We start from the raw sequence: 13,016 nt of genomic DNA on the forward strand, positions 1-13,016 counted from the left end.
AAACAACATTTTTTGGAAGAAGTTTTATGAAGATCAACCAGAATTCTGGCCATTGGCTTTTACAAGCTGGCCACTAAACTAAAGAATGGACCCAGCACTCAGGGAAAAGTTTTCGGGATGGTCTTGCACTTGGGGAGCTTTGTTAAGGGAAGACCTAAACCTTCCTTATGAGACCAAGAGGAGAACTCCTTCTCTTCCTGGTTCTAAAAGGAAAATTTAAAGAAAAGCTTAAAAACTTACTTCTTGATTCGTCTCCTGGCTCCTCTTCCCTCTAAGTTGCCCTAGCGGTAATACCAACCAGCTAACTAGCTGGTTGCGTACAGTCTCTACTCTGCCTGTTATGAATAATCGAAAGAACATGCTGTTTGATTTAATCAGCCAGCCTGTACTCGCAAAACCCAAAATAAAACATCTACTGTTAGATGTGATTCTGCAATGGGGCAGCACTTGCTGAACAATCCTGAGTACGCTAATAGCTACATTAGCAACCAATTTAAGATAATGAGTCGAGCTCTTAACGTGGCTCATTTACTCTTGTTAGAAGTGACATACATTCATTTGCAGGGACCGATTTTTTGGAATTACCTGGGAGCTTGTGGAGTCTATAGTTTCCCATTGCATTCTGCATGATAACACCTCGGTCAATCAAAGTCGACTTGCCAACTAACCAACACCCTTCTTTAGTATAAATTGTTGTGGTTTTGATAGGCCGAATGGCCTACTCCTGCTCCTATGCTGCTGTGTTCATCTCATTTGAAATTTGGCATTCTTGCATTTGTCTTGATGAATGCAGGATAAAAAGTTTCAGCAACATGCCTCTCTTTTCAGCAATAAAATAATAAACATTTTTTTCAGTGTTAGGAATCAGATTCCACTGCAAAATGGTATAATATATTTGGTATTTATTTCATATGTTTTTATTTTCCATAATTGTTATGTCTCTTTATTTTATTGTAGGTGTTACTGGATTAGTGAGCATTGATGAAAATGGTGACAGAGACATCGACTTTAGTCTCTGGGATATGGTCAACACAGAAACTGGGGAATATGAGGTTGGTATTTTAAGTATTTTTATGTGCTTTGTGCAAACATTTGTTCCCCATGCTGATAAATGACTGTGCATGGTATGAAACCCTCTAACACCTTTAGCAAATAGGTAAGTTAAAACCTATAGGGAGATTTCAACGATCCCTCACTCTCAGCTGGGAATTATATTTGAAGGGAATGTGGCTTGGAAAACTGAAACTACAGAATTCCTCTCCTATTTCTAGCCAATGCTTCCCAATGGAAACATGGGATTACTGAATTTATCTTTATATACATTTAATTTTTAAAATCCCTTTGTTACCAAGGCTACAGCAAAACTGTTTGTCATTTGGAAGGAAGCATTATGATGGAAGGAAAGGTGTTGACGGAAATAGGTCAGCTACACATTGGATCTAGTTAGAATATTGTAAACTACTTTTTCTGATAGGATGTAAACAATGCCAGAAATGTTGCCTGCCCAACATCACACACACTGACCTCACTAACTTTCCATGATCAGCTTCATTTGGATAATGTAGGTGAGCTACTGGGCAGAGGAAACACCTCACACTCACTTGCTAAGAAAGGGGAGCTAATGAACAGCTAATGAAAGCCAAGAACAGTTTTAAAGGTCAAGCATCATTTTGGCTGTGAGAAGCTCACTTAGTTTTGTCCAAATTTCACTGATATCTGCTGTAGATTTGGACGTTAGGAGGGTTGCCACAGGAATCTGGATGGAGAGGGAAACTCTCTTTGGAACAGGCAAACACAGAGGGCGGAGTTTTCTGCGCCCGCTGGCATCAGGCGTCATGGCAGGCGTGAGTGGTCAATGCGGTGGGAAGGCCAAAACTCGGTTTCAGGATGTCGCAAAACCAGTTTTCAATCGCTCGCTCCACCTGAAAAATAGCGGGCTGCTTTTCCCATCACCACACATCAGGAACCTCATTATAATACATCTGCATATCATAATAAGACCAGCTAGCCAGAATCATCCCCCCACGCTGGATCACCCGGGCACCGTGTTTCACAACAGCATTTATAAGGTGTGCACCTGGTTAGCTGAACTTCGAGGGGAACTCAGAGGTGAATGTACAGTAATGTCGCGCAGCGCTCGCACGGGTTGCCTGTTGGACTTCAAGGTTGAGGTGCTGTGTATTCAGGTGAGGGCACAGGCACGTCACTTTTCCCAGTTGGGGAAACTGGGCACGTTGTACAGTCTCCTCGCTAAAGCTGACCATGGAGCAGTCACTGGTGGAGGTGCTTACAGCCCCTTGCAATGTCATCATCTCGGTTTGGACCAGTCTCCCCCATTGTTCAGGCTAATAGTGCAGGCTTGCAGTGCAGGTTAGAAGAATGCCTGCACCTGAGCTGAGAGCACAGCATGCAGCCCAATGGTCAAGGCTGCCACCAATTGGTCAAGTGGAGTGGGGCGGAGGTGGGTGGGGTTTCGGGCAGCCATGCAGTGCACTAAACTCTGGCCATCCAAGTGGAGGCTAGCAGTCAGTGGGATGTCACCATTCAGGGCATTCAGACTTAAACAAGAGAGGTTCTTAGTATACCCTAGCTAACCCATGCATCTCTCTCTTTCATCCTGCAGGAGGAGTACATCAGGGGCATGGAGCTTGGTGAACTAGCTGTAGGCCTCATGGCGTACAGAGAGTGGAGATGATGGAGAAGAGAGTGACGGAGGCGCCTGGCTGGGCAGAGGGAGCACCCTCAGGAAGAAAGGCGCCTGGGGCTCCCACACACATCACTGAAGAGCCAAAGCGAGCCGTCACTTGTTGGCGCCTAGCTAGACCCAGGATCTATCGGTGGCACTTGTCATTCCTGCAGATGACCGAGAACCAGTGTCGCTGATGACTGCACATATCCAGGGAACTGATTGGTCACATCTGCCACCTGCTGTAGGACTTGGCACCAAGGAGACATGGAGGGCATCCACTGCCAGTGGCTGTGAAAGTGGCCGTGGCGCTCAATTTTTACACCAGTGGCTCCTTTCAGGGCTCCACAGGAGATCTTTGTGGGATATCACAAGCTTCCATGCACACATGTATTCATGAGGTCACGGATGCCATATTCACGAAGGCACACAACTTTGTGCATTTCACCCGGGTTCAGGAAAGCCAGGATGCAAAAGCGCTGGGATTTGCCAGGATCTCAGGTTTCCCTCAGGTGCAGGGTGCCTTCGACTGCACTCATGTGGCGCTCAAATCTCCATGGCAATAAGCGGTCAATAACGTCAACCACAAGGGCTTCCATTTGCTGAATGTTCAACTGGTGTGCGACCACCATAAACATATCCTGCAGGTCTGTGCATGGTTTTCAGGGACTGTCCATGACTCCTGATTTCTCAGTAGGTCTCAGATCCCTGACATCTTTGAGGGCCCATAGAGGCTGCAAGGATGGCTCATCAGGGACAAGGGCCTGGCTGATGACACCTGTGCGGCAGCCTCAGACTGCAGCAGAGAGAAGGTACAACGAGGCTCATGCTGCAACTCACACCTTGGTGGAGCAAACCATTGAAATATTGTAAATGAGGTTCCGGTGCCTGGACCGGTCTGGTGGGGCCTTGCGATCCATTCCACAGAGGGTGTCACACATCATTGTTTCCTGCTGCGCCCTTCACAACCTGGCACTGCAAGGGAGGGAGGAGCTGGCTGAGGAGGAGATGGAGGAGCTGCCCATCTCTTCCAATGAGGAGGACGTTGACCAGGATGAGGGTGAGGAGGTCCTCGAAGGGGAGGGTGAAAGCAATGAGGTTATCACACTGGCCAGATGAGGCAGGCATGCTCAGGAGATCTTCATAGCTAGATTCGTGGAGGATGATGACAACATGCAGTGAGGAGACCCCATAGATCCTCACCTTGCATCTCTGAACATTTGACTCCAGTCTGGCTGATGGCAGCACACATATCGTCTGTGATAATGCTCCTGTCATCGAGATGCAGCGAATGCCCATAGTCCCTACATTTTAGGAGGAGGATGATGACATGCAGTGGGGATGCTCCATAGATCCTCACATAACTTACGTGAATGTCTGTTTCCTGTCTGGCTGATGGCAGCTTGCTTGTGCTCTGTGAACAGGGTCATATCATGGAGACGCAGCAGAGAAACTTCAACTTCTCCTGATCCTATGGCATCCTTTGTGACCTGAACCCTTCAGGACCGCACTGTCACCGGACACAGATGCTGATGAGATTGGCCGCGGGGGTGGGGGGGGGGGGGGGGGGCGGGGTGCAGCTACACCTAAAAGGTGCCCATTCTTCCCAGGAGGATACGGTGGTGTAATGGTAATGTCACTGGGCTAGTAATCCAGAGGCCCAGGCTAATGCCCTGGGAAAATGGGTTCAAATCCCACCGTGGCAGCTGGTGGAATTTAAATTCAGTTCATAAATCTAGAATTGAAAGCTAGTCTCAGTAATGATAACCATGAAATTATCATCAACTGTTGTAAAAACCCATCTTGTTCACTAATGCCCTTTAGGGAAGGAAATCTGTTGTCCTTACCTGGTCTGGTCTACATGTGATTCCAGACCCACAGCAATGTGGTTGACTCTTAAATACCTCTGAAATGACCTAGCAAGCTGCTCAGTTCAAGGGCAATTGGGGATGAGCAACAAATGCTGGTCTTGCCAGTGACACCCACATCCCATGAAAAAACAAAAGAAAACGCATAGAGAATGATGGAACTCATCTGGCAGCAATGATAAGCCCCATTGAGGTGCAGGCATGACTGGTGTGTCCAGTGACTGTGAAGGTGCACTATCAGTGTGCTGGGAAGGTTGAACAAAGCAAGAGGCCCTGGACTGAGACACCTGCCTTTAACTTGCGCAGGGACCACGGTTCCACATCTGAATGACCTGAACACTGCTTGTCACAACAAGGAGCCACAGGCAGGGAGGCATTCTTGGGAGATTGTTAACAAAGTGAACATTATGTACAAGTGATTAACAACCATGCCCAGGCTGTGCAACTACATCTTCTTAACCTTCCTAACGCTGTCTTGGTGCTCCTGCTGACTGTGACACTCTTTCTGTGATGACCTTGGTGGGTGTCCTCTGGAGGGCCGAGACTTGGAGGTCCCTAGCCTGCTTTTGGTTTCCTGCTGTGCGGCAGCAGCACCCTCCTCGGCCTGTGGAGCTGGAGATGCTGAAGTCACAGCAAGAGGGGATTTGGATGGGCCGGACACTCCCGGAGTCATCTGGGTGGAAGGTCCCAGGATGTGCACCTGCTGATCCTCCTCCCTATGGGTGCTCGAGGGGCCCTGGCTGAGTCCTTGAGTAGAAGGAGAAGCTGGAGTGAGATCTCATGTTGACAATGTTGGAGGCCAACTATGGCATCAACGATAGAGCTCAGCCTGCACAGCAGTGCAGGACCAATGTTCTGGACCAAGGTCTGCATGCTGCCAGTGTTGACCTCGGTGCATTGGCATGTTGGCACTATCACCTCAGACTATCGGCTGTTGGACTTCTCCATCGAGCCTTGCAATCTGAGGAGCGCACCGGACAACCCTTCCTGATGTTCCCGAGCTTGCCTTTGCAGCAACTGTGACATGACCAAGTTCAGAGGCTCCTCATCTGACTTGGACTCAGCAGATTTCTGGTCTCCAGCAGCCCTCCGAGTCCAGGAAACCTGGAAAGTCCTGCACTCGGAGGGCTGCTGGAGACCAGGAATCTGCTGTGAATCAGACAGTGCAATGTGCTCCCCAGATTGTGACCCCAAGGCTACTCTAAAGCTTGGTCCCCACCGAGGTGTGTATCTCTGAGCTGGTGGAGGGTGTGGTTGAGCGCTGTGACGGATTTTCAATTGGAATTTCAGCAGATCCCTCTTCTGAGGTGTCTTTGGCGCTTGAGTCGAGGCCCTGGGTCATGGACTTCCTCGTCTGTTCCCCAGATGTGCCTGTGAAAGCAAGGGGAGATAATTAGTGCATGGCAGTGGCCTGTGAAACAGGACACATCGCTCACAGCATGGTTGTCTGATGGATGTTGCACTGCTGGATCTTCACTTGGTTGAGCACCGTCGATGTCACCATCAGCAGAGGAACGCTCCAGATCTTCGCCGGCCAGCTGGATGACCCGATTTTCAAAGTCTATAAGGACCTTGATTTCAGGCATTCCTCCACCAGTCTGTGACCTCCCCTTTTTGTTGTGTGCCAGCTAATCTTGCATGAATACAGATGAAGAGAGTGTAAGCAGGACGCGTACCAGGCCAGCTGATAAGTATGCCTGGCATGCGTGGGTGGTGAGTGGTCCCATGGATGGGATGAGGACAATGAAGGTGTGTGTGAGAGAGTGAATGGTGATGGCTCTTGAACTGGCAGTGAGTGAGATTCCTGGCTGAATGGAGGAGAACATTCATCCTCTTTCAGCACTAGGTGCCTGTCCTCTTTTGCAGGGTGTTGGCACTGACCACCGCTGCCACCACCTCCCAAGCCAGATTAGTGATGCTGCTGCCCCTCCTGCAGCCTGTGCTGGGGTAGAGGACATCATGGCGGGCCTCCATGGCGTCCAAAAGGTGTTCCAAGGATGCATCACTGAATTGGGGGGCTGCAGTCTTCTTGCCTTTCGGGTCATGTCATCTGTGCAGCAGTCCTGGCTGGAAGCACTGAGAGGTGTGCGCACGGCTGCATTTTAAATATGGTGCCCGGTGTGAGGAAGCGGCAAGGTGACAGTGTGGTGGGTTAATTGGAGGCCGCCCATCATTAATATGGCATATTTCCTGGGAATGCATGATTAATGAGGCAGGATTGGGATGATACGGAGTGAAAAGCCGCCATTGCAGCTGACAGGTAAAACGTTCTTTTTCCCGCCTGCTACTGCACTTAGTGCAAATCTGGGATGATTCTGCCCAGAGACTCAAATAGAGCTGCTGGGGGCAGAGGAAGAAGATGACCAGTGCAGTAAATGCCATTGTGAACAGAATATGCATGGCCCTTCAGGACTGGAAGAATACATAGTGACCTTAACGAATGGGAACCCTTTTTCCTGTGTCCATTAGGGGTTAATGCAAAGGCAAATACAAGAGGGTAGATTTTACTCATGTGGGCTTTGCTTGCCCACAACGCAGAATTCAGGCACAGAAGTCACTAGACTTTCCAAGATTTAACATCCATCAGTTCTAAGAGAGGGAAAATCCTGCTGGATCTATGAATTTCCTGAAATTTCCAAAATGCACTCCTGGTAGGTAGAATCTGCATTGAAAACAAATCTTGGAAAAGCTCTGTCTTCTGATTTAGAAACACCAGTATCTTTCACTAATAATTTTTGGAACTATTTTGGAGACTGTTGTAAGCAATTTCACATCTATACCTTTTTTGAGTTAGAATTGTTTAATTCTAAAATATATCAGAGTGGTTGAAGTCAGGTAGTGCCGATTTAATTGATTTCCTCTATATTGTACAGGTTGTCGCTCACTATCTGGGAGTGAAGAAGCAGATCTATTGGATTCCCAATGTAGAGATTCACTGGCCATCGGGCTCCATTCCCACAGACAACCCTCCATGTGTGTTTGAAAATGATCTTGCATCCTGCAACAAGGGTAGTGTATTGACTTTTATTATGTGATCTATTGAACACCTCCAATTTCTTTAGACAGACCCATATTCCAATGAAATGAGTACTTGGGCCATAAACAGTCTTTGTGGCAGTGAAAAAGCCATGGATTTCATTCATGTCAGTGAGATGTTGAATTTCCTTTGGCTTCTCTGCCCACCACATGTTCTTCATGTCGCGGGTGACCTTTGTACCTCGGCCTTGTTGGTAAGCCAGTTTTTTTTTCGTTTTTGAGTTTGGGTCATTTCATCAGACACAGAAAGTTTTATGCTTGTGATCAATCAGTTTGTTGATATCCTGATCATTTTCATCAAACCAATCCTGATATTTCCTGACAGAAAATCTCTTTGGAGCTATTGATGATATTGGCCTTAAGGACATTCTGAGCACTGTGGACACTCTTTTGCTGTTGATTGATGTTTGAAAGGTCTTCCCTAAAGCACTGTTGGAATTGGTCTCTTCTGATTGGGTCCTTCAGAGCTTTGACATTGAAGTGCTCAAGGTCCAGCACCAGCTGAGGTCCAAGGATGGGGGAGATCTGATCAAGGAAAGGGAAGCTGTCAATGACTGTTGGAGAGAGCATTTTAAAGACCTTTTCAATCAAGATTCAATTGTTGATGAGTGTTTTCAACTCCAATCCACAACACACAGACAAGTTCAGAACTCTGTCAACACCTGTGGAGGTGTGAAAGCCATCACACAAATGAAGAGCAACAAAGCAGCAGGAGGTAATGGAATCCCTGTTGAAATCTTTAAGCACAGAGGAGAGGAGCTAACACGACAGCTCCATGCCCTTATCTTACAGACCTGGAATGAAGAGGAAGTCCTGAATGATCTTAAGGGTGGCATTGTGACAATCTTCAAGGGGACAAATCCAACTGTGGGAATTACAGAGACATGTCCCTGCTTTCCATTGCAGGAAAGATCATTACAAGAACCTTTCTGAATCAATTTATTAACACTTGCTGAAGAGCTGCTCTCCGAATCTCAATGTAGGTTTAGGCCATCAAGAGGCACGGCCGACATGATCTTTACAGCTCACCAACTGCAAGAAAAATGTCACAAATAACATCTGCCTCTATACATAGCGTTCTTTGACCTGACAAAGGTCTTCGACTCTGTAAATCGTAAGGCACTCTGGAAGATTCCACTGCAGTATGGATGCTCTCCAAAATTCACTACCATTGGTTGCCTGGCTATGCGAGCAATGATCCTTAATAACAGATCCATGACAGCACCACGAGGTTAAGACAGGAGTCAAACAATGTCGTGTCCTCGCCTCAACTTTTCTCTGGATCTTCCTTGCTGCCATGTTGGGCCTGAGATCACCTCTGACTGTATAGGTGGACACCCCATGTCAGTGGCTCTGATGGTCGCAATGGCCCTAAACTTCTATGCCTCTAGCTCTTTTCAGAGGTCAGTGCGGGATTTGTATGGAGTCTCCCAATCTGCTGTCCACAGTTGTGTCAAACTGGTGACAGAAGCTTTGTTCAGGCAGGTACTGGCCTTTGTGCTTTACCATATGGAGGAGGTCAGCCAGGCTGAGCGAGCCAGAGGCTTCACAGCAATTGCTGCGTTCCCCTGCATCCAGGGTGCAATCGATGCGGCCATCAAGGTGCCAGTGGGTCAGCCGGGTGCCTTCGTCAACAGGAAAGAATTCCACTCCATGAACGTGCAGATAGTTTGTGACTACAAGGTGCATATTCTGCAAGTCTGTGCAAGGTACTCTGGCAGCTTCCATGACACTTACATCCTCAGACACTCCCAGGTGCCGAGGCTTTTCACTGCTCCAGCCTGACTGGATGGACGTCTCCTGTGTGACAAAGGCTATCCATTGAAAAGGTGGCTGATGATGCCTCTCCACCACCCAAGAACAGAGGCAGAGCAGCGTTATAATGGGAGTCATACCTCCACAAGGGCAATGATAGAGGAGTCCATAGGTCTTCTCAAGATGTGCTTCCGATGCCTGGACTGTTCACGGGAGCACTACAATACCCCCCAGAGCAGGTGTCACTGATCGTGGTTGCATGCTGCACTCTCCACACTCTGGCTCTGGCAAGGAGGGACCCACTGGAGGAAGAGAATCTTGAGGCAGCCACACAGGCCACAGAGGATGAATCCAGTAGTCAGTCAGGAGAGGAGCACAGTGAGGAGGACTCTGAGGGCATGGAGGCAGACCTCTGTATCCTTCAGGGAGGCAGGGACGCCTTGATTCAATGGTCCTTCAGTTAGGCTGCCAAAGATCTGCTTCCACTTCATGCCAGGGCTGCTTCCTCCATCTAGGATGTCTGAAAAGTCCCTGTCATGTGAGTCCAAAGTCCACTCAGTGCCTGTGCAATAAAGTTTAGAGCCACCCACATCCAGCATTATGTGCTGGCGTACCCTGCACCAAAAATAAAAGGTGAAGCATACTCAGGCCATCACAACAAAAGCAAATTTAATGTTATTGTCACATTCAAATCGCGTTGACATGACCATTACTGATGTTGATGTCCACGCCAGCAGACATTTAAACCAAACATAACTGAACAGAAGATCATCCGTGAACAGTCTCTCTTGTGGTCATGGTGCCTAAAACTTATGTTTGCGAGTGCTGCGTCTTGGTGCTCCCCACCTCCACACCCCCCCCACCCCACCCCACCCCACCTCCACACACCACCCCACCCCACCGCCCCCCACCCGCGCCCCCCCCCCCTGCTCAGTACAAGCAGCCAGGGATCACCCCCTTGGCCAGCTCCGGCGTCATTGACAGTTGTCACTCATACTCTTCACATCCCTGAGATCCACAGGGTGATGGCCAGCCCTTAACACTTCACCACACTGATCCATGTCGACATGGTACTTACCCTTCCTGAGCCCAGCAGGTCATTGAACCTCTAGCGGCAGTGCACCCATGCGCGCTGCACAACGTCACGGCTTCTGATCTGCGTTGCCACCTCCTCCCAGGAATTTGGAAGCCTGCACTGGATTTGTGCCTGATAAATGGTTTATTATTTGTAAGTCTTGAGTACATCATCTATAACTGAAGAAGAGCAATTCACATCAATTTGAAATCATTACATCTTTGCAAGAAGAATGAGTAGCTTTGTTTTTCCTTCAAGAGTGTCTTTAAGTATTTTTCAAGCTAAATACCAGATAGATAGGAGAGTTGTATAATGAAGCAATAAACCGGACCCTGCTTCTTAGTCCATTTATAAAATTATCCTCTTTTTGTTTCCTTAGCTACTTTCTCTGTACTTGGAATAGTTGCCCTGGGAACAGGCCTCACACTGGCAATCTTTGGAATCTCCAGCTTTTTGGTTTACCGGTATAGTATTTAGGAATTTGTTCATTTCAACCTGGAAACAAGTTGACTATTCTTGATTTTGGTAAAAAAATATATAATTTACATTCAGCATTTAAAGCTTCTCTTACATGAAAATCAGATTAAGAATTATTGTCGATTAAAACTGTACATCATTTATTGGTAATAATGGTGTGTATTCCCGCCTTACTTCTCCAAACACTATTACCTTCACAGTGATGTTTTTATGGCAGGTGCAGATAATGTATGATTCAATAAAGGGTGTTTATGCCATTGTTTAAAATGATGTTTAAATAGGAAACTAAAGCTGGAGAAGGATCTGGCCAGTATGATGTGGCGAATCCGCTGGGAAGAACTGCAAATGGGAAACAGCGATAAATTCCGGAAGAGTGCTGGTAGCAGGCTTACCTTATCACTGGTGAGTGGCTTTTCTTGTGAAAATGCATTAATCTTGTAGAATCTCGATATCATTAGCTCAACAAGGCCAGTAGCAACCAAAGCTCGGTATGTACATTGTTGGCGCTGTAACCTGTTCATGGAGAAGCTGAAGACATGGACTGTTCATGGAGAGCCTGATGCTGTATACTGTCCACCGAGAGGCAGGTGCTGCAACCTGCTCTCAGAGGAGGTGGTGTTGGAGTTTACATCAGCAGCCTATTTCACACTTGATTTTATTCATAACAAACTGAGCAGAATTTTTCAGAGACCCCCAAGGCAGGTTTAATAACGGGGGAGTGGCGGGGTGGGGGAGACAATGTGGTGGAAGGCAGAAATCGGTTTCCTGCTGACGTGAAATGACGGCGGGAACATGCATCCATCGTGGTGGGTCGCCATTCCCACCAGAGGCTGGTGTGAAACCATCCTGCACCCTGTTAATGGGATGCAGATGGGGGAGGCGCTGACGTAGTGGTATTGTCACTGGACTAGTATTCTAGAGACCCAGGGTAATGCTCTGGGGACCAGGGTTCTTATCCCACTGCAGCAGAAATTTGAATTCAGTAAAAATCTGGAATTAAAAAGTCTGATGATGACCATGAAACTACTGCTGAGTGTTGTAAAAACCCATCTGGTTCACTAATGTCCTTTAGGGAAGGAAATCTGCCACCTTTACCTGGTCTGGCCTACATGTGACTCCAGACCCACAGCAATGCAGTTGACTCTTAAATACCCCCTGAACAAGGGCAATTAGGGATGGGTAATAAATGCTGGCCTAGCCAGCAATGCCCACATCCCATGAATGAATTTTTAAAAACAAAATCAGCTCCACTCTCCCGTCTGATTTTATGCGATGCCAGCAGGTTTTCACACTGGTCCAGCACACAGCTGGACCAACATGATATGCAAATGTCAGGCTTACCTGCAAGAAGACCTGGGGCAGCTCGCAGAGATTGGAAGGGGAGATGGAAGCCTCCAGTGACCAGACGCTGGAAGACCACGTGCAGCAGTGGGTGAGTGGAGCACCTACGATGTGGATCTAACTTCAGGACCTTCCAGGAGATTCATCTTCTATCCTCAGGAGCTTCCAGGAGGTGGATCTTCTATCTTCAATGGTAGTTCAGTTGATGTCTGGATGCCTTTTTACGTATGGAGCCCAGATATGATGGTGCATGCCAGCCAGCCCACCCCGCTGTGTGAAACGACGGAAACCACCGACTGCATAATTAATGAGGCCGGCATCGCCACGATTCGGGAAATTTTAGAAACTAGCAAATATGACAATAAAAAGAGGCAGACATTGGAGTATGGGGGAAAACTAGCAAGAAATATAAAAACAGACAGTAAAAGCTTCTATAAGAATATAAAAAAGAATAGTTTCTAAAGTGAGCATTGGTCCCTTAGGGTGGACCTGGGAAATCGATGATGGAAATGGCAGAGTCTTGAATAAGTCTGCCTTCATATTAGAAGACATTAAAATTATCCCAAGAATAGTAGAAAAGCAAGAGTTAAAAGGGAAGAACTTAAAATAATCATGATCACTAGAAAGAAAGTGCAAGGAAAACTAATAGGACTAAAGGCTGGCAAGTCCCTGAACCTGATGGCCTGAATCCTAGGGTGTTAAAAGAAATGGCTGCAGAGATAGTAGATTGGTTGTTATCTTAAAAGTTCCTTAGAATCTGGAAAGGTCTCAGCAGATT

The 13,016-nt window shown here is 47.4% G+C and overlaps 1 protein-coding gene across 2 annotated transcripts in view; it reads left to right on the forward strand.

Annotated features, from left to right (window-relative positions):
• LOC144685810 (atrial natriuretic peptide receptor 2-like) overlaps nucleotides 1–13,016 on the forward strand; it is a 160,120-nt gene that overhangs the window by 57,320 nt on the left and 89,784 nt on the right. For both annotated transcript variants that reach the window (XM_078550730.1, XM_078550720.1), the window contains exons 5-8: nucleotides 958–1,052; nucleotides 7,428–7,563; nucleotides 10,800–10,884; nucleotides 11,179–11,299. In XM_078550730.1, coding sequence (XP_078406856.1) covers nucleotides 958–1,052; nucleotides 7,428–7,563; nucleotides 10,800–10,884; nucleotides 11,179–11,299 — 437 coding nt within the window. The remainder of the gene's footprint in view (nucleotides 1–957; nucleotides 1,053–7,427; nucleotides 7,564–10,799; nucleotides 10,885–11,178; nucleotides 11,300–13,016) is intronic.

Source organism: Cetorhinus maximus, chromosome 1, assembly GCF_964194155.1.
Source record: "Cetorhinus maximus chromosome 1, sCetMax3.hap1.1, whole genome shotgun sequence".
Classification (NCBI taxonomy): domain Eukaryota; kingdom Metazoa; phylum Chordata; class Chondrichthyes; order Lamniformes; family Cetorhinidae; genus Cetorhinus; species Cetorhinus maximus.